The 27167-nt window shown below is 44.7% G+C and overlaps 1 protein-coding gene across 3 annotated transcripts in view; it reads left to right on the top strand.

Annotated features, from left to right (window-relative positions):
- The window catches only part of MYO18B (myosin XVIIIB), a 196215-nt gene that overhangs the window by 143608 nt on the left and 25440 nt on the right, over positions 1-27167 (top strand). For all 3 annotated transcript variants that reach the window (XM_073312543.1, XM_073312542.1, XM_073312541.1), the window contains 3 exons: positions 19523-19656; positions 22808-22849; positions 23920-24081. In XM_073312543.1, the coding sequence (XP_073168644.1) occupies positions 19523-19656; positions 22808-22849; positions 23920-24081 (338 nt within the window). The remainder of the gene's footprint in view (positions 1-19522; positions 19657-22807; positions 22850-23919; positions 24082-27167) is intronic.

Genomic DNA, 27167 nt, shown 5'->3' on the forward strand with positions numbered 1-27167 from the left:
GGGAGGATGCTTTCTCATCCTATTCATAACTGTGAACCCCACATACTCTCCTGTTCTTCACTGCATAGCATCCCTGGCAACCAGAGCAATTGCTTACATAGAAGAGTAGACCTCCATTCGTCACTCTCCCAGCATGTGTTCTGTTGTAACATGGGGCCACAGTATGGAAAAGGTTGCAAACCGCTGATCCAGAATGATCTGTAGTAAACTGTTCTATTCACCCAGCTGCCCTATCCCTCCTTCCCCATCTCGTGGTGTTGAACAGAGGCACAAGTAGGAGCTATCCACAATGGCCAGTGTGTCTTTGTGCATTGAGAGAGGAAGGGAGAAATTTGAATGGAAAGAGACTTAACTCATGTCACAAGTTTCCCTTTTGCAACCATTCATCTGAACTGTACAGCCCGCAAAAGAGAGGACTTTCTCCATCCAAGTAGCACATTAATCAGTTGTGATGAACAATTCACCTGCTCTAAATTTACAAAATCATGGCCAGATTTAGACTGAAGCTAAAAAGAGAAAATCAGGGCAACACTGATTCATTTTCACTTTTCAGTCTCCTTCAAGCTTTTATTTAACAGTGAGTGACAAACCCACCATGAAAGGAAAAGGCATTCATAAAATACCTGCTTCTAATATGGCTGTCATCCCAGCAACTTTTGATACCTGCCAGACAGCAACGATTCCCTTTGTTTACTAAAACAACAAAGTAGATTTCATCATTTATTTTAGCAAAAGTGCCATCCCTGATGCCCCCAGGAAAAGGTGTTTTAGTCTGAGTGATTTTTGTTGCGGGGGGCTCAAACACACTTTGTCTTAGGTATGTTTGTAGGCAAATTTTGTATAGATGGCCAGAAAATTCTGTCTAGAAAGGACCCACTTTCCCCCAGGAATGAAAGGAAATCTATCAAATGTTCCGATCAATTCCTTAACTGTATCTGAACCAGCTCTAGGCTGCACTCACAATTAAAGAGCACTGGATACTTGGCTAATTCCAAGAATGTGTATTTGCCATTTTTGCAGACTCTAGTGGTTCAGCTAATTCAGAAGGGCATTCAGTAGAAATGCATCATTTTTGAAACCTTGGATGTTGTCTTTTAGAAGAGTGCGCAGATTCTGTTAATTGTGTTTGGAAAATATAAGCATAAACATAAACAAAGGATTTTTGAATGCTTCATGGAGACATTTATGGGGCTATGTAACACAACACCTGATACTTTAATTTCTAGGGCTAGGTTTTGAAGAACCTAAGGCATCAGAGAGAATCCTAGTTTAGATGTCTCCCTGAGGCAACACAAAAATCCCGTAAAAATAACAGAGCCATAAGCAAAGGCTAAAGACATGTAGGTTGATTTAAATTTACCCAGATACCAAGATATCTGAGTTTGTCTGACATCTGCTACACAAATACATGAGCCTAAAGGAAAGCAGTTAAGGAACACTGCTATGCTGGGAGGTAAGGCCCTTCAGAAAGCATTTAGGCATATCCAATGCCCATTGCCCAGGCTAGTGAAATGAGCCAAAAAAACCTCTCTTTTTCTGGTGGAGGTGGGGATGGACCATCGTGTGTGGAGGGGTTGGATGAAGACCTTCTAGTGAGTTATGTTGGAATCCAGTGAGTATTTTGAGCAAACACTAATTCCCTGAGAGCAAGAGGCTTTATGGCAGCAGAGTCTAATATTCCCTGAAAGTGAAGACATTCCTTAGGACTGTGTGTACTTTTAATAATGTTTAAATAAAACATTGCAGGAGAACTGTGATCTCAGTGCCCAGCCGTGCTTGTCAACTGGTGGTGAGAACATAAATAGTGAATAGACAACCATGTATGGCTCTGCTCCTGCTAAATCCAACATAAATTATAAATCCTGCATGAATTATTCACTTAACAGTACTTAAGCCCTAGTCTGCACCAACCAAAATAAATAAATGAAATAAACACATTTCTTCCTTCGTCCTATGTCGCGTTTGGCCCCTCATTCCACTAAGTGAATTGGAGAAATGGATGGAAGAGACTTACTTGTTGTGCAGGTGGATTTTCAAAATTCAGTGTTCCTTCTAAGAGTGCTAAACAGTGCATTTGCCATGCTCAGATATGAGTGAATACATAAAATGTCAATAGCTCACGTCTCACAGTGGGGAAGCCATATGAAAACATTTACGTGTAAAGGGAAATTCTTTCCCACCATTCCACTAACTTAAACCAGTGGCAAACTTGCCCAAACTCACTGTTTCCTCATGGAGATTTTTTGTAAAAGGTCTGTACAGTGGAACAAAACTGATGCTCTGTGCGCAGGAGTGCAGGCTGGGAATGTGCTGCTTTATTCCAACTGCATCATAAAAAAAACCAAAGTAAAATTGAATGTGCTGGGGGTGCGGGAGGGGGAATGGCTCCCACTGACGGGAGGACTGGAACATAGATACATCTCCTAATACTTTGGGTAATCCAGTTTTCCCTATGGTGACCACTTTACTACAGAGTTCAGATTAAGAAAAGGAGGACTTGTGGCACTCTTAGGGACTAACAAATTTATTTGAGCATAAGCTTTCGTGAGCTACTGCGGCTACTCTGAAAAGAGTTCTGATTGGTATCAGTGCCTTAGTACTGACTTGTGCTTTGTGGGGATGCTACCTTGGCATCTGAGCTGGGCCGTAGGGCTGGAATTTCAGTCTGAATCCACAGGCTCTTGGTGAGTGACTCAAATCTGGACATTTTGGGGATAGGAGCCTCCAGGTCCCTATTCCATTATCCATTGTGGAAAATTCAGACAAGGCACAAGGATTTGTTGGCCCCAAGGCAAAAGGGCCAGGAGCCATAACATTTGCTTTGCTTTATTAATCCTCCACATGAGAGGGCCTTATTTACAAGAGCCCACTCTGACTTTAGTTTTTGGTGCTTGCTTCCTTGTGGAGTGAGTGGCGTGTGCTCAAGGGCCTCTTGATCTCGTCTTCTGTTGTGTGGGGGAAAAGTATCCTCCCAGAAGCTATGTCTCCTCCTCCTGAAGGGTGGGGATCTGCAGGACATGCTCAGGGCTGCTGGCTGCTTCTCTTCTCTCCGCCGCAGTGCTGAGCGCCCAGAGGTTAAAAGGGTTAATCCCAGCCACCTGCTCTCTCTGTGCTACAGCAGAAACTGAAATCCTCTTCTCTTTTTTGACATGACCCTAAGTTATCTGACTATTTAGAATAAACTCTTGGGAGCTTAAAAGCCAACCCAGCTCTCTTCTAATCTGATGTGCACACTCGTTCATTATGGGCTTGACAGGGGAATTACAGGGTGAAATTCTTTGGCCTGTGTTATACAGGAGAGGTCGGAGACTAGACAATCATAAGGGTTCCTTCTGGCCTTAAATGTTATCGGGCAGATCTTCAGCTGGGTTAAACTGTCATAGCTGCAATTGAGGCCCCAATAGAGCTATGACAGTTTCCATCAGCTAAAGACCTGCCCCTGTACATCTATTAGTTACTGCAGGTTACCAGGCGCATGGTGGTCAGGTTCCATGCTGTGCTGTTACATAGGGGGATGCGTGAGTAGGAGTCGGTTGTAAGCGTGCTACGAGCCTTAGAGAGGCAGTGATGATTTTCAGGACGCCTATTCCCAGCTACCCCACTCTGAAGGTGGGTGAGAAGAAGCCCGCAGTGCCCGAGCATCCTAGGAGCGGCTGCAGGTGTCAGCTGTTGTCTCAGTAGCCATCTTTGAAAGGGCAGGGTCCTCTGGCAACTGCTGCGGGGCGTCTTCATTGCGTGCCTTGTCCCGGCCCTGCAGTTTTCAGGGCTAGTTTGTGCAGTGCTGGCAGGCATTCCCCTTTGCAACTGCAGATTTTCTAGCACAGAGATGGCTAAATGCATGACAGTGAGACTTTAATTATAATAACTACAGGTTTCCTAGATCCGCGTTTTAATTATTCATCCCATCACTACAAAGGTCATGTTAACACGCAGTGAATGCAAAGCACTTGTTGAAAGCACACCAGAGCGGATGCCTTGCAGAAGAGGTCCTCTTGTGCCTCACATGGTTACTGATTGAACTATTTACAGCTGCTTGTCTTTTAAGAGGGGAAAAAAATCTCCCTGCGGGCTGGGATTACAGCTTGAAGTGCAAAGAGGCCAACAGCACCAGTGGGAGTTTTCCACACGCTAAAATGCCCTCAGAGGCCATGCCGTGCCATGAAATTCTCTAGCGGAACAATCAGTAGCCATACGACATGCCCAGCTGACGTAACTGGGGCCCTACCAAATTCAGGGTCCATTTTGGTCAATTTCACGGTCGTGGGATTTTAAAAATCGTAAATGTCATGATTTCAGCTATTTAAATCTGAGCTGTCAGGGTGTTGTGCTTGGAAGGGTGCTGACCCAAAACGGAGTTTGTGTGTGTGTGTGTGGGGGGGTGTCGCAAGGTTATTGTGTGTGTGTGGCGGGGTTGCGGTACTGCTACCCTTACTTCTTGCTGCTTCTGGCGGCGGGGGAGACTTCAGAGCTGGGCGGCCGGAGGGTGGCAGCTGCTGCCCGGGATCCCGGCTCTGAAGGCCGAGCCACGGCCAGCAGCAGCGCAGAAGGAAGGACGACATGGTCTGGTATTTCCACCCTTCCTTCTGCGCTGCTGCCTGCAGAGCTGGGCGCCCGGCCAACAGATGCCGCTCTCCAGCCGCCCGGCTCTGAAGGCAGCGTGACACCCCTAAAATAACCCTGTGACCCCTCTGCAACTCGGTTTTGGGTCAGGACCCCCAATTTGAGAAATGCTGGTCTCCTCCGTGAAATTGGTATAGAATAAGGTAAAAGCCCCCAAAAGACCAGATTTCACGGTCCGCGACCCGTTTTTCATGGCCGTGAATTTCTTAGGGCCCTAGACATAATAGGCACACTTTCTTTCCCTAGGCTGGGCTCTCACCATGGTCCTGCCTCTTCCCAGAAGTGTGGGGGTACCCCTAGGTTTGGGAGGAGTAGCAATGAGAGAGAGGGGGCACCCTTTTCACAGTTCATGCAGGACATTGCCTCTCTGTAAGCTGACAAGTGTCTGGCAGGTAAGGGTAACGGTGCAATCCGATAGCGGCATCCTGGAAGCATTTGTGTAACTGTAGTGTCTGTTTCAGAGGAGCAGCCGTGTTAGTCTGTATCCGCAAAAAGAACAGGAGGACTTGTGGCACCTCAGAGACTACAGCTGATGCTCAAATAAATTGGTTAGTCTCTAAGGTGCCACAAGTCCTCCTGTTCTTTTTATAGCATCTGTGAAGTTCAGTGGAAAGCCTCCAGTTTTTCACAGCTAAGAGTCAGACCTAAGCAGGACCATTCTGCACATGCTGGATGTGTTGCTAACACGGCCCTTGTAAATAAGGAATATGGTAAGCTGTGATCTGCAGGAGAACTCATCTGACCTGCACATCCCGGGCCACTGAACCCCACCTACCCCCTTGTACTGAACCCAATAACCTGAATTAGTCTAGAGTATTACAGCCTTTAGGCGACTGCACTTACTGTGTGCTATGGACAGACAATACCATCAGTGCCTGAGGCCCCTGCAATGGCAGGGAACTTCTTTGGTGAGGTATACCCAGATGAGTATCTGTATACCCAGATGATCCCAGCAGTGCTAGCAATCTCCTGCCCTGCTTCATCGTCCCAGGCCCAGACTTCCATGGAGCACCCGCAGAAGGGCCTCAGATGGGAGCCTGGGATAGGAGTCAGGGATGGTGCTGACTGATAGCAAGCTTCCCATTCTCCCTGGGTAAGGGATATCTTGGGCCAGGATCAGGGAATCAAAGAGAACGACAGCTGGCAAGAGTGTTCTCCAAGACGCCGTGTGTGCTGTGGCGGGGGAATGACTTGCTAAGTTAGAACCATCTAGACCTGCACTGAGGCTAAAGTTTCCAGGCTGTAATATGGATTCCTGGTGTAATAATTAGTCCTCTGCCTCAGGACCTGGTTAGCAATGTCAGCCGCTGTGTAGCCTTCCCCTGGCTTTCAACAAGTTCAGCAGCATGCAGGTGGCCAGATTCTGATCTCAGTTAAGGTGCTTCTGAGATGCTGCTGCTCCCACATCACACAATGTGGCAGAGACGAGAATCTGACCTTTACCTTAAAACCAAGTATGTACAAGTTTACTTTAACGTTTCTAAATATTTCTTCTATTAATAGATGTGAAACTTTGAGCACTGTTAACTATTTTAAGTGAGATCTCAAGTATTTCTTCAAAAAATCCCATCTGGAAGGTAATTTAGGCTACAGTCACAGTGTAAATAACACCTTTTATGGTTCTCATGACAGAAGATAGCCTTCCTAATTACAGTAGTGTTATCAGCGTGCTATCCAGAACGGCTTAGCACATTATAGCCTTGGTGTTTACAAACTGTTTTCATTTGCAGGTCTTAATGATTTCTCAGTCTTTGCTGGGAGCTTGATAGAAGAAATACAGGATATTTATACTTGTAGTGAGGTGTATGAACTGCTCCTGGATTCTCAAAGGGGTTGCCCTATAAAGCAAATTAAAGGACATCAACAGAATTTTAACTAAATGCTTTGAACAGCCAATGACCAGCTTACAGTCCCCATCTCTGAACATTTCTGGCACAAGTCTGTTGGAGTTGTGCCTTTCCCTAAAAGCTAATGACTTTAGCTAAATTTAACCACAGATGATATCCAGCAAAGTCAATCTCTCTAAGCCTCACTGTGAGATGGGAGAGCATGATACGAAAAGCTTTTATTGGGCAATCTACCTTAGCATAATTAGATCCATTGCATATAAGACGTGCGGTTTTGTTTCGTCACTGGGGAAAAAATTTCTATAGCACTTAGTTGGCCCTTGCAGTTGCTAGTACCAATTGCAAATAAAGCCTGTATTTGAGAGGTTAGAAACAGATACTCATCTTGTCTCCCCTGAGACTTAGACGGGAAATTTTGTCACGTCAAACTTGCTGAAAACCTTAAAGTTAATTACTTAATTAAAAATAATATTGATTGATGAATGCTGCAAGTGTACATTAAATTATTCAAATAGAGCTGATCCAAACATCTTTAATTAGATTACACTTCACTTAAAGGTGGATGGGAAATTTGACAAAGTTTATGTTGCGACAGCAGAATACACACAAAAACAACAGAGACATGAAGGAACCGTAATCCATTTTCCAAGTCTTCTGACCACAAATCCATTATAGACTAAGCCACACAAAATTATTTCACTTTGGCTAATCTCTGCTTTGCCTTATCTTGAAATGATTTTGAGGCCAACTAAACACCATTTGAGTTGTAAGAAAGAAAGGCTTGTAAATCCCTTTTCAGAGCCTTGGAGCTGGCTTAGGCTGATGAAGCAGCAAGTGGGATGGGCCGGTAGGGTGTTGTTCTTCGCCATTGCCTGGGTGGGTTATTCCCATGCAGGAGACTGGAGACTCCCAGTGGAAGTTGCCCCTGTGTAGGGAGAATCTGCACTGGTGTGGAGCAGACATAGTCTGGGGTAAGAGTGACTGTGCCATGGACGGGGGGGAAAAGACAGTTTGGGGGTGCCAAAGTTGAGCCCCACTCCACCCACCTTCCCCTGGCAGAAGGGACCTTTCTCCAGCGCTGCCAGCAGCCTGCCTCAGAGTGGGCACCTCCTGCTGGCCCGGGTGGCTCTGAATAAGGAAGCTGGAACCTGCTCCCATTTTTCAGTGCACCTGAGCCCAGCTTTGACCGAGCAGAGAGCCTGTGAGCCAGCACTTGCAGCTTCCTTTTGATTGTATCCTGGGGGCGCTGCCCGCACACCCTGACCAAGGGGGCCTTGCCAACGTTAACTTTCTGGAATTGCCACCAAAGTCAGCGTGAGCTCCCTCGCTGGGTGTGAGCGGGCTGAAGCTATGGAGAGTGGCTGCCTCTCTGGCCCCAACTCCTACCACGGCTTCCCTAGGCCCAGGTGGTTTCCCAGCCCTTCCATCCGGTCTCTGCCTGGATCCATCCGATTTTCATCTCTTCTTTCCACAGAGGCAGAGGGGGAGGATCTGTCCTCCTGCTACAAACATACCTGTATCTGGGGTCTGGCAGGTCAAGCCACAGACAGGCCTCAGCATGGCTCAAATCTAAACATGACCTAACACCGCGGGTGGTTCTCACCACAGAAAAAACATCTCATTGTCTAGCAACAACTCTACGCGAGGTTTGAGCTTGACAGGATTGTTGGCCCGGCGCTCCCACTGAGAAACAGACTTCCAAGGGGGGCTCTCTGTGCCAAGAGGATGCTATCTCGCATCCAGGTCTTGAAGACCACAGTGCATGGGTGTAACTCAGTCCAACACAAGTAAAGGAAATGCAGAATAGGCTTGTGATTTGGATTTTCTCCTGCATGTCTGTCAAAACTGCCATCAGGTGTCAATAAATAAATGTCTTACTAGTTCCCTGATGCCTTGACAGATCCAAGCAACTCCATTTGCAGGCTCAGCAGGATTCTGTCATTCCCTATTTATGGTTTCATCTGCAAGTGACCTTTAGCATTGGACAGTCCAGTCCAAACTTTGGTTTTAGGTACGGAGTGGGCCCTTTGGCTGGTGTTCTCCCAGCCCACTGCAGAGCAGAGGGCTTTGAGGGAGCATTTGAGCAGTGGGCATGTCAGAGTTATAAACATTCATCTGGTGTACCCAGCCCAGGAGTGACAGGCTTCCTTTTCTGGAATTTGTATGTTTCTAAACCATTTCTCCCCAATAATGTTTAAACACCTTGTTGCTGTCCATTTGTTATATTTGTTAGAGCTGTGCAAATACTGCAAAAAACCTAAATATTTGTTCATGTTTTTAAAGGAATGTGTTTTGTCTGAGTTTTGCCTTAGTAGTGTTTTCTTTCTGTGATTATTTCAGCTGTTGATAAATTGTATAGTCAATTGCTTGACTACACTTTGGGCCATTATGAAATATACTCTAGAGCCCAAATAACCAGTGTCAGTAAGGTTCATTAATATGGTGCAGGAAAAAGATTCTACCAGTCTACGAAGAGCAATGCCGTGGAGTGATGGTGCTTTCACCTTTCATAGAAGGTGTGATTCCCAAAGTTACAGCCCTAAAGCCATCTTTATATACCCTATTTGTGTACCAGTAAAAGGTACTATATATGTGACCTGAAACTAGATTCAATTAATCAGCTTTTTACCTTGTTCATTACCAGTACCATGGTATACCACCCATTCATCTTTTGTTCTGAACCCATGCATGCCTGGTAATGGTGCAGCTTTATCTTTGTTCTGGGTACAAGCATTCCAGGCGCTAAGGGGTATGAAGGCAGCTCCTAGGCTGGTACCAGGATAAAAAGATTTGTGAGAGTAACTTCTTATCCGTTGTAATGAGGAAACAATTATGTATCCTGATACTGACAGTTTTCCTATCTTAAGACAAAGCTTACTTCAGCTACTGCAAGGTATTATGGGATACTTAGCATAAGTGAACATGATTATAATCAGATACAGACCCGTCTGGGCTATATAACTGCTATATTAATACTTAATAACATGTATGCTTAAATGCTTGGAAATATATATTGTGGGTAGTATTATCAGATAATATATATGTATGCTAGCCAGTATATATGAGTCAACATAGCCGCTGTGTTCACTGGCAGGAGTGTTCTTGGAAAGAACATGTGTTTAAGTGAATATTGGAGACTGTGGAAGCAAATTCTGAATTTGCAGTCTTTGCTATTCACACCAGAAACCTGACTCTAAAAGTTATGCTCCTCCAGTGGGAGGAGCAGAAACAATACCATGTGACCTATGTATCCAATCAAACCTGAACATAGTTTGAATTTCAAATATGGAGCATTTGCAGCGAACTGCCAACAGACAGTTGTCTCCCGAAGAAGATTTTGTTGAAATAATTTCAAATGACCTTGAGAATGTCAGGTGCTCGTCAATAGGCCACGAACCATTAAATGAGGCAAATTGTATAAATTATCCACCACGAACTATTCACTGTGCTCTGATCATGCTCTTCTTGTCATCCAACCCATTGCAGCTGAGGGCATTTGCAGTTCTCCCCCTTTTATTTGCAGATGCCTTGGTCACTGCTGGCCTTGCTTTGCCTTCCCATTTCCAACACATAGAGGAGATTCTGCTCAGCTCGTCTTAGCTGGATTCAGTCGTGATTGCAAAAAGAAACCCAAAGCACAAAGCACCTTCATTTGGCCAAGTCAGGAGCATAACAAATTGCACAGCCTGGAAAGAGGCTTATCACACAACTTTAAATCATGTTGTCTTCTAGGCACTGGAGGTAATGCTGCATAATGTTATCAAACTCTAGAGCAAAAGCGCCAGATTCTGATCTCCATGACACCAGTAAAGGCAATGTAGTTACTCCTCTGGATTTACACTGGAGTAACTGAGAACAGAACCTGACCCACAATCAATAATTAAAGACTTCAAGAACCTCCAACCTGGAAAGCGTTTGACACTGACAGTGTTTCAAGCATGTTATCATGCATAATAAAACCCCATTGTCCTCGCATTCTCTCACTGCCTGTTGTACACAATGCACTTGTCTGTGACGTCACTGCTTGCTGCCGAATAGAAGGAAATCGCTGGTTGATCACTGGTTTGCTTTCACAGGTTTCCAGTGAAGCTAAACAGAGTGTGCTGCGTGACTTCCACTCGTTGAACCTCACGTCCCTATTTTTTTCCTGGAGCATTCACAAAGCGGAAACAATATTTTCCCAGCACAGCGTCTCTCTTTCTCTATGCCACACTGGGACATGCATGGCGGATCAGTCTGGGAATCACAGTGCCCACAAAGGACAATATGAAAGGGGACGTTCAAAGGAGTATTTGAGGCGAAGGGCGATCTCAGGGGAAAAGCATTGGGCTCATTTTCATAACTGAGCAGCATTGACAATTGCATTAGAAGGGCAGAGTTCCTTGCTTTGCTGATGACATATATTGCCAGAATTTTGATAATGTTTAATTAGATCAGCAGTAAATGGTCTTATATGAAATCTTATTTGGAAAATGCCACGGCTGGGAACTTTAAGCATGTGACAACAGTCACAGACCCACCAGAATGGAATGAATTGCAAAATTTTCTATACAGATTTTGAAGACAAGGTTTCCTCACTGAGACACATAGTTTTTTTTGCTACATATGGCTTTTGTTATACAATAACAATGGCAGCCTGAATTCTCTTCCCTGTTATCTTGGAAGACTTTAATTCATATTCCAAGTTGGGTAATATTAACCTCGGCTTTCTAAAATAAATGCTTTTGAACTATTGACTGTACAGTATTGTACAGGTTTTTTTTGACAGTGCTGTACATTAAGGCAATTTATCCACCCACGTAGTTGGTAGGAAAATCCAATTTGGGCCACTTTGCATAAATAGATGGTACATCTATCAAACAAAGTATATTTTAGCAGGAATTACAGTAATAATCGGGGTGATTTCCATAATTACAGGGTAAATACACATGAGATTAGTACAAACAGGAGACAGATTTTTAGAAAAGCTGCAAATATGGAAAGGTTCCTCCATCCCTTTAGCATCTAAAATCTTCTATAGACCAACCCACTACAGGCTAGTGCCACCTTGTCAGTGAACACCCAGCATCTGTCCTGTGCTTTACTGCAACAATTCTGTCCTCCATACACCTTCAACAAACTCCTTCTCTCCGCTTCCCCTGTTAGCTCAGCCAGCTCCCCGGATCCATCACCCTTTGCAATCCCAGCAGCCTTGCCTGCTTCCTGAGGTTCCAGTGGCCCTCTCCAACTAAACTGGTCACCCTTTAGCACCAGATAGGGTGCTGCATGGGACAGTTCTGTCCTGAATGAGAGGACGGACCAGACAGGAGCTGATTGGCCATCTCCCCTTCTAACCCTCTGTGAAGCGGGAAACACAGCCAAAGGCAGAAACAGCTAAGCTAATAACAAAACAACTGTCAAGCAGCAGAGCCTTGTTCGTCTTTGCCAGGGTGTGGCTGATCTGTGACTAGCCATTGGCTGGTTCCAGGAGTGTCTGGGCTCCGTGCGGCTGCACCGTCTGTTATCTACAGCTTCCTGTTGTGGCAGGGGATCGTCTTTGCTTTTGTTGGAAAGAGAGAGGGAGAGAGTGTTTCCCATGGCAGGCATGGTGCACTGATAGAGAAGGGCATGGGCATAACAATCCCACAGCTCGAATCCTTCCAACCCAGAGCCCCATGAGTTATTTCCTCGTGTCTGATAAGTGTGGTGATACACAATAGAGCAAATGGTCCTTTCAGCTGCGATATTCATTCCCTCTGTGCTCCTTGGTGTGACTTGAGGTGAATGAATTGCAACGCAAACCACTGGGGGTCATGCAGGCAGTGGGAGCGGTTGATTAGCGCAACACGTGTGCGCTCTAAATAGCCCGGGGTTCTCAGCGTCGCTTCTCGGAGTTTTTGAATGGAGAGGGTTGATCAGTCTTCATCAGTCTTGCTTGCAGAACAGTAGGTGATAAGAGTTTCCAGCCTACATCACTCTGGAGAAGTGTTTCTCAACCAGGGCTACGCATACCCCTGGGGTACTCAGAGGTCTGCCCGGGGGGACATCAACTCATCTTGATATTTGCCTTGTTTTACAACAGACCACATAAAACGCCCTAGCGAAGTCAGTACAAACTAATATTTCATACAGACAATGACTGGTTTACACTGCTCTATAGACTATACACTGAAATGTAAGTACAATATTTATATTCCAGTCGATTTATTTTATAACTATATGGTAAAAATGAGAAAGCAAGCCATTTTTCAGCAGCAGTGTGCTCTGACACTTCTGTATTTTTATGCTGATTTTGTAAGCAAGTAGTTTTTAAGTGAGGTGAAACTTGGGGGGTACACAAGACAAATCAGACTCCTGAAAGGGGGACAGTAGTCCGGAAAGGCTGACAGCCACTGCTCTGGAGGCCTCTGCCCTGTAAAGTGCTGTGCCGAATTACACTCAAGCCAAATTGTTCTTCAGAGTGAGAATAGCACTTCCTACCTGAAAGCGCTACAGCGGTGCTTCTCCACCTCTTTACCATTGTGGAACCAATAGTACCCGTATGGCCCTGAGGATGTCACGTGGGCCGCAGCTCTGCGCTGATCGGGCTGCAAGCGGCCTGCGGGCCGCAGATCGAGAACCTCTGTGCTACAGGAATGACCTGCAGGAGCACTGCCGTATGTGTGCATTGAAGTGAAGCAGTTGGGCCTTGATGCGAGCAGATGGAACTGATCCTCCTGTCGGAGACCCTGGCCGAAATCAGCCAGGAAACCTGGAGAAAGTGTCAGAGACATTGCCCACCCCTGGGGGTGTGTATTGGGGTGGAGTAAAGAGCTACAGGTGAGCGTAAGAGGGAGGGAACCGACAGCTCGACGAGAACAGCTGCCAGGAGATTTCCCAAAGGAATGAGTGAAGGAGGTGCCTACCCTAGGGCTGCCACCCAGAAAGGTAGAACAACAGCACCAGGCTCTGGCATCCTTCAGACTGATGCTCGGTCTGCCAGGCTTTATTTTTAAAGTGAATTCACTGGAGATGGAAGGAGCTGGCCTGGCAGCCTGGGGAAGCAGAGAGGTGATCTATGCATAGGACAGGTACCGCGTGGGCCATGGCAGGGCACACATTTTACCCTGCTCGCCGATGAGCCCTGGAGGCAGTGACTGCCGTCCATGTCCAGTCAGACCTTGGCCTGTCTTCTGGGGGCCATTGTGCATCACCCCAATTCTATCCACACTGCACAGCCTCGCTTGCATCCTCTCTTTCGGCTTCGCACCCAATTTCTCACACAGCGTGCAGAGCTTTTATGGGCTGACAGGACAGTTTAAATATGCTTGAATGGTGAGATACGTAAGAAAGAGACACCCCCGTGCATGAGCTAGCCAAGCTTGCTGTGCTCCCTGACTGTTGGGGTACAGCTAAGGTCACCAGGAAGGGACGGCATGTTTTGCTGGGGACAGTGTTAAGGTCACGGCGGGAAAACTGAGTGCCATGCTGAGAGCATGGATGGGGTGTTTCAGAAGTAATTGGGGGCCCTGCATAACTGCCCAAGTTGTGCAGAAGAGAGGGCTGTTGTTGGGCTTTGTTGTCTGTTTGGTAAAATGCTCCGTGTCGCACACTGACCTCCTGCTGGTGGTGTTTGTTCTGTCTCACCCTCCTCTCTGACTGAGATGTTAAAGGGGCAGCTTTCTCCCCACCCGTTTCTCTTAGATGCCATGCTGATAGGTGCTGTTAACCCACAGAGCGCTTGCTCCATGGAGAATGCAACAAGAACGAGTCATGCCAGAGATATGTCTGGAGGTGAGGAAAGGCCACAAGCAAAACACAGAATCAAAATGATGCTGGAGAAAGGAGGATGGTGTGGCTGTTTTACATCTCTTCGCTGGTGAGATCCAGCTTTGGGGCCAGCAGATCTGGCCCCAGGAGGATCACCCCTGCTGGCACAGAGGGTCCTAAGCTATCTCCTCTCCCTGCCAGAAGGGTCTGGGGATTTCCTAGTCGGCTGCCTGTGAACTCCTCCTGGCTGCTGCTGCTCATCTCCTTGGATCTTTCTTCCTTTGTTTCATGACCATGAAGGATTTGTCAGAACAATATAAGTGGGTGCTCGCTGCATTTCTCAACAAACATGTTTCTAAGTTTCTCTGTGTTTCTTCTCAATAGGAAAGTCAGAACCTCTCTACAGTCCATTCTTAATGAGTATTTTAAAATTAATGGGGGTTAGTGTATTAAAAGGAAAATGCTTCTTGCATTTACATTCAAATTTGAAACATGATGTGTCAAAGGTGTCTTTCTAATTGCTACCTGGAATAATGGTGTTCTGATGTTGGGAACTTTATTGTCAGTTTATGCAAAGAAGATAATTTTTGCATTTGAAATTTAATTATGTTGATATAATTATTCCTTTCCTCGAGAAAATTGTGTGGTACAGATATGCCATGTTTGAATTTAAGTAGAAGGGCAAAATAGGTACAATTGTTGCAGGCACCAATTATGTTGATAGTAGCTGAAATCCCAGGCATATGCTAATTGGAAAGCCCAATATATGCTATGAATAGCAGTTTTAGGATAGCATCATCCATTTGTGGCTTAAGGAAAGATTGTCCTGCTTGAATCATCTGGAACTTGTTTCCTATAGAATGTACTTAACTCCATTCCTGTGGACTGGAGAGAGAAATTATGCCATAAATGTTGAGCTTTGACCTGCTAAACTAGGGCTACTCTCAAATCCACTCTGCAGACCTCTTAGATCACTTCCGTGCTCTGTGCATGGAACTCCCAAGGGTGCAGCTGGAGAGCAGAGTGTACACCAGAGACTCACCATGTGCAGTATATAGCATTTGGCTGTGTCTGCTTCTACCATAGCTTGTCTCTAAAAGCAAAGGGCTTGATTCTGGGCAATTGAAGGTAATGGAAGATTTACTATTGATTTCAGTGAAGGATCAGGCCCTCAATGTATGTACAACATGGGATAAACTAACAACTTATTAACTTGTAGGATGGAAAGCTATGAGTGTTACAATCTCTGAAACCTTCCCCAATCTATCATGTCTTCTTTTACATAGTTTATTTACAAATTCAGCTGTCCCCGTGTAAGGACGTGTGAATCAGTTGGGATAAAATAAGACCAAACCTAGACCTCTGCTCAATCCATAAACAGCAGATCTCCTGTTTACGCTTATTTGGTTCTGTTCAAGCTGAGCCAATCATTTACTTGACCAATTTCTCCTTGTTTTCTGTTTACAAATTGCCTACTGACTGGTCATGAAATTCTCAAATTCCTTTGTTCATTCTTCAGAAAGTGCTGAACATTCTCAATTCATGCTGCGTGGCAGGTTCCATAAATCATGTAGTATGTTCCGTTCCCGCCGCACATTTCTATAAGTGACTGTAAAGTTCAGAGTCAACTTTCAGTGAAAGGTGGAGCATTCAGACTTAAAATTCACTTTTCACGTGGATTTGCACAAGTGAATTACTTGAAGGTTAATGAAGAGCGAACACAAATGTGCATGACATTTTTTCGCGGTATTGGAAGAGTCCCAGTGCCTCTAATAATAACCATAACTCGACAGCTCTTGCCTGCTGACCCATCTGTTTTAGGGACAATGGTATTGTTAAGCCCTGTTGCCAGCGTTCATTAGCAATCTCTGTTCTCCAGCCTACAATTAAATAACCCGCTCTGGCCAGAAGCTGCGAATAGAATCCCAAGCTCATCGATAGCATTAGCGCAGCGGCAGTATAATGTATTAAGTCACCTGCTCAATACCATCCAATGTTAACCCCCACTCCCCACAAAATGATTGGTAACTTTGCACGTCTCTGGTGCCTTCGGCCACTGGCTCTCAGAGCTCTTTACTAACATGAATTCCTCCTCGCACAGCTCCTGCTTGGAAGGTGAATTGTATTGGCCTCTCTGGGTTTCCCCAACAGTAAAAGTGACCTTCCTAAAATCACCTCCAGAGCAAGGTCTGGCAAGGTGCTGAACCCTCCCCTTCCACTGAAGTCTCTGGGAGTGGAGTTCATTCAGCACCTTGTAGGATGAGGCCCAGGGTCCTTTAGAACCCAGCTCTCCAGCCCTGCAATGGAACCATTTGAACATGCAGGCCTAAGATGTCAGAGGAAGGACCAATTTCAGCCCCATGTAGAGAGCCAGCACACGACCTAGGCACCACTTAAGTTCTACCTCACCCACCAGGCAAGATTGTATCCTGGTCCTACACAACCTTGCAGGGGACCCAAGGGGGCACAGAACCGATGGACTTTGTATGCAGCTCAGTAATGGGGTGGGAGAGGGGTAGAGCCATGGCTCTTCCCTCCTGTGTGCCAACCAGCAGAGCCAACCAGCTGCAAGGAGGGAGGTAAGCACTACTCCAAAAAGGGTACAAAAACTTACTTCCCCCTCCTAGAGCCCGAGCTGAGCACAGGGGAGACTGTGACTTGGGGTGAGTTTTGTCCCACTACTTCTGCAAGGAGCTGCCCCATCCCAGGCTGACCCAAGGTTCAGTCTACCTCTACAGCTCTGAGGGGGACTGATGCAGTCGCCTTGTGCTGGCCTTGGTAGATGAATGAATTTCACTCAACGGTCTCACTTCCTTTCTGTGTGCCTCACTAGCATTGCTTTTAATGGGAACAGGGGGCCAGATCCCGGAGAAGCGGCACTGAAAATTGCAGCCTTCACATTTTATAGACGCTCATAACTACATGTGAACACAATGTAAAACAAGCTGATATACACGGCAGCTGCCCAAGGAGAGAGAGCGTCCTCACAATGCAAACTGGCAAAATTACGTTATTTCTTAATATTTCACCTCTATAGAAGACTCCAAGGCCTTTCATTTTCACCAACTTGAGTAAGAAAGCAGCTGAATTCCCAGATAGGGAGAAGCAATTTCATCCCGCTGTGCTGGGGGGAGGGAGCGCAGTCCCCCATCGGTATGTCAGGAAAATAATAGAATTCAGCAAAACCAGAATGCAGCCAGTGAACTACATGTAATCGAGTCGCATCTTCCCGGAGCTGAGGAATTATTTTAATTAGGGCTGTTATCGGTATATCTGCGGGTTTGCTTTTTTATCAATAGGTTGTTTTACTGTTGGTTTTAAATTTACAAATAGCTGATTACAGATGTGGTCGCTAAAGCTCTGTGTTTTCTCCCCATGTGATTTAACACTTCACTGCATGTCTTCCCAGGCTAGAGTCTTTTGCTTTTTTCATTTGGCTGCATCTCCCACCTCAGTTGTGTAGTGTCTGCTACTGTGTGGCCTACAACACCACAGGACGGGAGCAGAAAGCCATGTCCCGGAGCACTTTCCATACCCCGCTAACCTGCATCGGCACGAGGATGAACAAAATGACCTGCTATGTCCTTTCCCACTCTAAGTCCTAGGCTGGGGAGTTCCCTGAAGGGAACCAGTCAGACATCCACTTACATTTCCCCCCTAATAGATGGGGAATAAAAGGTCTGGAAATACTAGATTTGAAAAAGATCTGGGTAGCGTTAAAGTCTCTACAAGTATCGGAGCATTCCCAAAAGCAACTGTGATTGTGTGCAGTCCAAACTCAGACATTTCTTTGCATGTTTTATGAACTGAAATGCTATTCCCCTCGGGGCTGCTCACCCTGTGATACCAAGGCTTTCATTATTTACTCTGACAGGCGGCTAGCTCCTGCACTGAGGCCTGTCACTGCCTGCACTACAAATCATCTCTCACCTTGTCACCACAAAGACGGCAATTTTACAGCTGGCACCTTCCATCAAGTTAAATTTGCAGCTCGTGCGCTCTGTCTCTGTCATGTGATGATTTAGGAAAGCGGGCTGAAGAATGCCTTTCCAGCTGTGATCTGAAAAGACTCAAAAGCAAATTAAAACTGCAAAGTTAAGACTGTGAGTGATTAAAGAGTAAAATTCCCCATGTGATGAGCGCCAGCTCAGGTGGCCATTATTGCAATTATGATGGGAAAATCTCAGCTGCAGCTTGTTGCTGATGTTGACGGTGAACAATAGAACCCAGGACTGCGACACTTTTCCAACCCGTGGTTTAAATTGAACTCCTGATTTTCTTATAAGCTCGCAATGTTTCGGAAAAGAGCTTCGTCTTTAAGCAGTTTGTACCATGTTATGTAAGTGGATAAGCAACCCAGAAATACACAAAAAATGTCCCTTTGGCCCCTGCACTCTCAGCAGGTCTGTTCCCAGATTAGTCTTATGAATGAGCTGCTTCCTTCCTCACATCTCGCCTGGATAAAGCACAATTTAACTGAATCTTAAAACCTGAGCATTAAAAGAGTTGTGGTGGAACCAAATCCAATGGGTCAAAGACTGAAAAGATGGGAAAGGCATCCTAGATCATGGACTCTACCCTCTGGCCAGATCAGTGTAACACCACCATAAAGAGAGCGCAGGGACAACTGCCAACTGCACCCAGGAGGTAGAGAGAATCCTGCATTTGTTTAATTTTATTTTGGGGGATAGAAATATGGTCAGTTAATGCAGTTCTAAAGGCTGTTTGAGGAAAACCAGAAAAGAACATGAGGCCAAAACCCAAGTCAAAAGCCATCAGAGGACGTAGCTCTGTTAGCATTCAAAACAAGAGGAAACGTTCAGGAGTTTGGGGGTCTCCTTACAGGATTTGAGGTGCACTGTAACCTCTGCCATAACACGGCTGCTCTTGAAGGAAAGAGGAGATAGACTAATGGTTAAAATCACTAGACTCAGGAGATCTGGGTACAGTCTCCAGGTCTTCTACCGATTTCCTGAGTGACCTTGGGGAAGTCACTTCACCTCCCTGTGCCTCAGTTTCCCATCTGCACATCAGATACTAGTGCTTCCTTTCTTCCACTCTTTGTCTGGTTTATCTTGTCCATTCAGATGGTAAGCTCTTTGAGGCGGTGACGGTCTCTTATCATGTGTTTGCACCTGACTTAGCACAATGGGACCATTATCTTGGTTGGCACCTCTAGGTGCTACTGGAATAATAACAAATACATTCTATAAGAAAATACATTATTTAAGTGAATGGTTTGTTACCCATCTCAGATATTTAGGTCCATGGTTGAATGTTTGCAACTTTCCTGAACAAAACCTAATCTTAACGTATGTTTTTCCTAGGAGAAGCAGGTGGATGAGCTGTCTGCAATGAGGCAGACCTTGCAAGCTGACCTGGAAACCTCGATCAGACGCATTGCGGACCTGCAGGTCGCCCTTGAAGAGGTGCAATCCAGTGATGAAAGTGATACAGAAAGGTATCTAGACTAAAACCAAAGAAACAAGACAAAACAAAGAAGGCCAGGTTCATTCCTGGGGGAAGCATTCCGCAGCTGGTGCAGATACACTAGCGACCACTGGGCCTGATGTCTCTAATTGTGACGGAAATAGTCTAGTCACAAAAATCATTGGTCCATTTTCTACGCTCATGTAAATCATCCCACTCAGCATAGTTTGTGAGTGCCACCTATTATGCAAAATTTTCCGTTAAAAAAAAAAAGAGACCATTTATCAATGAAAAAAGACTTTGGGTTCCAAAAATCCCTGTTCAGTTTTTCACCAGACGCATGGTTCTCCTCAGGGAGGGGATTCTAATCCCCTTGTGTTTGGTGTCATAATCCGATGAAGTGAGCTGTAGCTCATGAAAGCTCATGCTCAAATAAATTGGTTAGTCTCTAAGGTGCCACAAGTCCTCCTTTTCTTTTTATAAATAGAGCTGTGGGTTGTGTTTTTTCAGAACATGAGGGCCTGCTGCTCTGTGGCTCATGGCTCTTCACCTTGTGCAGTCATTTGAATCAGTGCAAAATAGGGGTTGAATGCTCCCAATGCAGCAGGGCAGTGTTTTAACACAAGTGGAAATGGCTACACAAGGTGCAGGGTAATGGGAAAACCAGGCCCTTATTTTGCCTTTGTCTTTCAGCCTTTTCCAAAAGAGCTGGTCGAGTTAGTGGATAACTTCCTTTTACTGTGTCACAACTGAAGTGGATTTAGGCCAGGATTGAAGGGGGTTAAACTTAGTTTTAACTATTCAACACTGATATTTTTATCATTATGTGCTTAATTTTTAAAGTTTACTCCTGTTTGTTAATCAGATATTAAAGCCACTGGAAAAGCATTTCCAGTCTCGGGTGGGATAATCGTTTTAGTGCCAGTGTCACAAAATGATCTCACTTTTCAGAAAAACGCATGTTCCCAGCAGGAGGCTCAGAATTGCCAGTTGGAATTGAAATCTTTATTCTCCAGCACATTTCACATTTCCTTCCTGCAGAGAAGTGCTTGTGACCTTGTGCTTTCAGACTGTTGGGCAAAATGAGTCCAGTGCAAGTCAAATTTACCACCTAAAAACCTTGACAACGAGCCTTTAAAAAGGCTGTCATCAGATAAATTTAAAAATATAATTCTCCTACAAATTAATTAAAATTAAAATTACAAGGCAAAATAATTCCAGCAGTAAATTTTGTGCTCAACAAAACAAGTGACCGAATAATCTCCAAATCAGGGGAATTTTCCCCAAAACCCATGATGCCCTGCTGTCTCTCCTTCGCTAATTGTCTAACTACTCTTCCCAGATCTGTTTTTGAGAGACCTGTTCTTACTCAGCTAAAGTCATTCTTTTCCCCACAGCTTTCACAGATCCAGTCAAATATCTGAAATGTTAGTCTGAAACCTCCCTTCTATTACTCATCTTCAGACAACTCTTAAATATTTGTTCTCTAATGGTAAATCAATCCATTGCCATCTGTCTTTCTAACTGCTTTTTAGTCTCTTCGACTGCTTCGGAGTGTCTCTTTCCCAGACAGCCTCCAGACAAGGCCATTGCTCCTGCAGCAGCAGATCTAATAGGATGGTCTTCCTGAAAATAAATCTGCTTTGTCTCTTCCCGGCTCTCCTTGCAGTGAATACAGGGCTGCTCTCTCTTTGTAAGAGGAATTCTCTGGAAAGCCTCAGTCTTAAAGGGGAACGCACTGGGCTACACCAGCCATAGCTGCTAATGTGAGAGAAGGATGTTTCCACAGATCATCTAATTATCAGACTTCTGACAACTAGATGCTCAATAAATTGAAGTTATTGATTTAAAAAAACAGACAGCCCTGTCACGTTTACTTGCCTTCAAAATTGAGGTTGGATGGGGAGAGAGAATCCGTTTTTGCAGTAGAGCTGGTTGAAAAATTTTGACAAGAAAAAATTTCCATTCAATTGCCATTCCCCGTTTCTGGACTCGCTTCATTCTGATGACTGTTGTTCTCTCCTTTCCCTCATTGCTAAGAGGGCATTATGACAAAGAGAGAGAGGGGTTATATATACACACACACTCCATTCTTTGAAAAGATATACTTATTCAATATTATGTAAATATTATATATTTTAAAAGAATGGGGCATGTGTGTATATATACATATATTTTGACACCATTCTTTGAAAAGATGCAGTTCTTTCCCCAGTTATTAAATGGGGTAAAACAGGGTGAAACCCAAGAGCTCAGAAATGCTCTTTCTAATCAAAACTGATTTCAGATACAATTCATGCTTTACTTCGAGATGAGAAGTACTTCTCAGCAGGAACTCTCCACGCTGCTGTGCTGAGGAAAATGGTGTTCTGCCTTTTTACAGTTATTTACCCCTCCTCTACATCCATGGCTTCAGATTTTCTCATTTCCCTGCAGTCTTTAACGTCTAACCAGTGGGTCCTAAAAACAAGCCCAACCTGTTACTAAGTTGAATTAGTAAATTCAGTCCTTCTGGATCTATAACAAACCAGGCTTATGATGCATTCCAGGGGGCTCAGATTTACAACTGATCAATGCCTGATGATGTGTGTCACCTCTGACTTCAGTGGAGTTAATTCTGATGCACACAGGCGTGAGAAACAGCATCAAGCCACAAACATATTGCATTAAGTAAATCCTAGGAAAACCCATATGTTCTGATGCAGAAGAACTGCAAATAGCATTGTGGCTCACAGCAGGCATAACATGTGCTTGTCACATCAGTCCCTTTAGTCAGCCTACAGATCTGGGCTATGTGTTTGAGCATGTTACAGGATAGTTAGCCATCCAGCTGGCACAACTTGCATTACCATCAGTGGGCTCTGGAGTGGCATACATCACTCTACCAATATACCACCCCCCAGTGTGCACAATGGTGGGGTGTGCATGCGTGCACGCATACCCATGTGCCTTTCTTCTCTGGTGTATCTGACTTTTAGGACATATTTTGGACAGAAAGAAAAACGCCCTGGTAGCTCTGCTCCTCCTTGTAATGACAGCTGGAGGAGAAAGTTGTGTTACAATGAATCTGAAACGTTTCTGATTTCCTCAAACAGAAGCTGATCCTCTGACTTCCACTGTGGTTTAGTAAAGACAGCACAATCCATCGCCAAGTGCAATGATCTTTTCTTCCTTCATTACAGTGTCCAGACAGCCCTGGAATCTGCCTGTTTAAGAAGAGATATGTAAGTGAACCCTAAGATTTGCTGGCTGGTTAAAGCTTTTCACCTTTTTTGTGATATTGTCTCATAGTTGTCAAAATCTCATTTGCCAAGGAGATGTCAATACTTGGTGAAAATGTGATCGTGTTCCTATTAGATGTGCTTTGATTAGTATCAGATGGCATTTCAGATGTATTGCCTTTACATACGCTGCAGCTACATTGATCTTCCACATTTTCCCTAGATATTCTGCCTATTAATTCAAGTTAGATGGTCTCAGGTTTTTTTTCTTTGCCGGGTCTGATGTGAGAATATTAAACTGGCTTGTACTTTTAAAGGAAGTGAATCTCTTAAAGGGAATCAACCTATCACCATATCAGGAGTGGACACTAATGATAAATGAACACAAACCCCTAACATAGTGTGAAACCCTTTTGAAAGGTTTGTGCCCACCTCTGATACAGACCTGGAGGACTGGTTCAAATGTGTTTTACGATGAAAGCCACCATCCCAGAGCTGAAGATCCAGTGAATCAGATGGGGATTGTGTTTGCACACCACCAATCCAGGGTACAGAGCATTTCACCAGCATACGGAGAAACAGCCAGCTGAAGGGGAACTTGCATGAAAATCAGGGTGCCTGGAAAAGTTTGTTCCATGTGCACTGCAAGCAGACTCTGAGCCAATCTGAGCTGACGATGTGAAAGACCAGAACAGATTCTGTCCTCTAAAGGTGTAAAAAAAAAAATGATTAGGGATGAAGGGACCAATACAGATCAAACAAAAGCCACCCCAAATTACCACCCTAAGAGAACCCGTCTAGGTTTTAGTCATCTTTGCCCCGCTTCATTTTTCATGTGCATGGCTTGGTTTGACCTGGGTCTGGAGTACAAATTCTACCACACAGTGAGAGAGGCTGGCCATGTGGTTCTTTCAAGTCAAGGGAGCCTGCGAAGACAGGTGAGATAACCCAGTCAGGATAAGGTTTTCAAATACCCTATTTGCCAGCTTACCTCAGATTTCTTTCCTGTCTTTGGGGAACGAGGGCATGCCAGAGTGAATGCAAAGTAAAATGGTGGCGTGTTCTGCTTACAGGGACAATCAGTCTAGCTTAGGCTCCACTCTAAGTCTGGAGCCAGAAGAAAGCATCAAATCCTGGATAGGGTCTTCAGTGGGCTGGTCATCACCTTCAGTTCCCAGTGTGGCTGGAAGTCTCTCAAGGCAATCCCTGGACAGCCACAGCACCCTGAGCCTGAGGTAAGAGCTGTCCAGAACTTTCTTAGAACTAAAAAAACATCTGTGGTAATGGATGGTATGTGCTGCAGGTCGAGTTGTGAGAAACAGAGAGCTCACACCAAACATATCCTCTGTAGAAACTTTAAACAGTAAATGCCAAGTGTAACACACAGCAGGATGTATAGGGCACAGGAGCCAAGAAAACATAGCCTTCCTAGGGCCTCCAGGAGCTACTTTTTTAAAAAAAAAGCCATCCAGATTTCTGATTTTGCATGCTTTTAAACTTGGCAGATTGCAACAAGACAGCAAGGTGCTATTAGGCTAATGGTATTTTAAAGGTACAGTATTTCCTGTGTAAAGCTGCATTTCTGCATTTTTCCCTCTTAGAATTATAAAAGAGGCAGGTACAAAGCCAAACCATGTCACCAGCCAACATCAGCTCTTCCACACCAGTACCCCTTCACTTGACCAGACGTCCAAAGCAATGACATTTAGTTGTGACATTGGTTACTATCTGATGTCTATTTCTGATGATTGTTCATTGCCCTTTTAAATATAAGGGACTGTATTCAGCTGGGTAAGAACTACTGACTGGTGAACATTAAAAAGCTTTGGACTTTGTGTTCGGATCAATATCCAGAACTTTGAGTCACAATAAGTTTGGGAAAACTTAAGAATAGTATTCAGAGTTCCCCGTTTCATGCAGTCTTAGTCACATCTTTATCTTTAGTACTCCCTTCATTACTGCCGTATCATGTTAGGACAGTGGCTCTCAGCCTTTCCAGACTGCGGTACCCTTTCAGGAGTCAGATTTGTCTTGTGTACCCCTAAATTTCACCTCACTTAAAAACTACTTGCTTATAAAATCAGACATAAAAAATACAAAAGTATCAGAGTACACTATTGCTGAAAAATTGCGTATGTTCTCATTTTTACCATATAATTATAAAATAAATCGATTAGAATATAAATATTGTACTTACATTTCAGTGTATAGTGTATAGAGCAGTATAAATCAGTCATTGTCTGTAGGAAATTTTAGTTTGTCCTGACTTCACTAGTGCTTTTTATGTAGCCTGTTGTAAAACTAGGCAAATGTCTAGATGAGTTGGTGTGCCCCGGGAAGACCCCTGAGAACCTCTGTGTTAGGAAGTGCTCCATGAATTCTCTAACATACGCTCCTACTGCAATTGGTAGCTGCCTGAGCACTATTAGAAATGGGAGTGTTATGCAGAGCAACAGAAAATGGTGATGTTAAAGAGAGACAGTAGCAGCTACCGAATGAATTGGAAAGCCATGAACTAACATGAGAGGGTTTCACATTACTTGAATTGGACACTGTCATACCCACACCTAGATGTTCTCAGGTGTATTTACAGTAACTGTGTGGCTACTCTCCTTCAAGGAAGTAATGGAATCATGGGGTGAAATCCTGGTCTCACTGAGGTTAATGGGACTTTTGCCACTGACTTCAGTGGGGTCAGGATTTCACCCACAGCACCTGTGTTCAAAAGCTTGGTGCAGGTGGAGATTGTGACATGAAGGAAATGTGTGTGAATCATTGGATGGGCAGGCCATTTTTGGTCAGATCACCAAGCACGTCACAATACTACTGATCCATTCCACAAAAGGGAAAATAGGAATTGTGGCCTACAGCACACACCAAACTGCATTTTTTAATTTAGACTTCTTCCACAGTGCATTTCACCTCGTACCTGAGCACTTCACCAGCGTGCCAGGGAGGGGAATATTATTGTCTCTGTTTTACAGATGCAGAACTGGGGCACAGAGAGTCTAAGTGATTTACCTAGCTCTTCTGAATCCCAGTCTACTGCTTTAACCACAAGATCTTTCTTCTACTCTTGAAGGAGTTCAGGGGCTGTTTGACAGCCCTTGCAATGTAGGGCATGCTTATTCCAAGCCCTTTCATTGTGGATACTTGGTCAGATTTGCAGCGGAATGAAGTCGGCAATGGAAACCATATCTGGCAGCTGCCACTGAAATTTCTCTCTGTTTGACAGGACAAGGTAGGCTACATGGACATCTCTCAGTGTCACAGACCATGTATGCTTTGCTGGATGCTAATGGGGTGGGGGGGATGCCAAGCTCAGACTACTGCTGTACCTTCTGTCAATGCAAAATATCTGTCACGTGTGTACAGACGGAACGGGCCCCATAGGAGAATATAGGAAGGAAAACTCAAAATCAAAAGTGCCACTCTGTTCTCAGTGTGGATTGTTAGGTCTGGACTGGAGTGTGGTGCAGACACCGAATAGAATACATGGGATGAACCAGCTGTCTAAAAGGACAAATGTTATCTGTAGCTGGAAGGTAAATCCATGTCACGGACAGGCTTAACATTGCAGCAAGCCATGCAGCTCTAGACGTTGTATCCATAATAGTGTCCCAGCGCTTGTGATAAACAAACGAACAAGACAGACTTTGAGCAAGAACCACGGAAATGTCTACCACGGCTTTTTTAAACCACATTTTGGAACAAGCAAGCTATTGTTTTTCTTCTTTGAGAAAACTTTAAAAGTTCTACTGAGTAACAGAGAAGAACAAATAGTAAATACATGGTTTTGTTACTGGATCTGGCAGAGGTCCACTTAATTGTTTCCTACTGGGCTTTTTCCTCTAGGTCTCACAAATAGTGGTAGCTGTCTATTGTCTCATACGGGGCTTAGTGAACAATAGAAGAGCTAGAAGAAGAAGAGACGCTGTGATCGCACTTGTTGCAACCTTGGAGGAAGAAGCATGATATCTTCTAGAAAAGTTGCCTCCGCTTCTGTGGCTGATCTCAGCCCTGGCTTCACATGAGCAGCCATACTCAGGAGCCCCTGCACCTTCTGTTTGGCTGCAAGCTGCCTATTCTGATGGAGTGGATATTGCCTCTGACTGACACAATCATGCCACTGAAGCTCAGCGGAGCTCGAGGCTCTCAGAGCAGGCGCACACTGAAGACACCTGGCCCAGACTCTGATATTCTGATGACACCAACACGTTTTGCAGTCCCCTAAAGAGCTGGTTCAGGTCTAACATTCTGCACCTGTTGGGAAGTGTGCAGCAGCCATTCACAATTTGCTTCAGGAACAGCTTGTTGTTTG

This window comes from Lepidochelys kempii, chromosome 15, assembly GCF_965140265.1.
Source record: "Lepidochelys kempii isolate rLepKem1 chromosome 15, rLepKem1.hap2, whole genome shotgun sequence".
NCBI classification, from domain to species: domain Eukaryota; kingdom Metazoa; phylum Chordata; order Testudines; family Cheloniidae; genus Lepidochelys; species Lepidochelys kempii.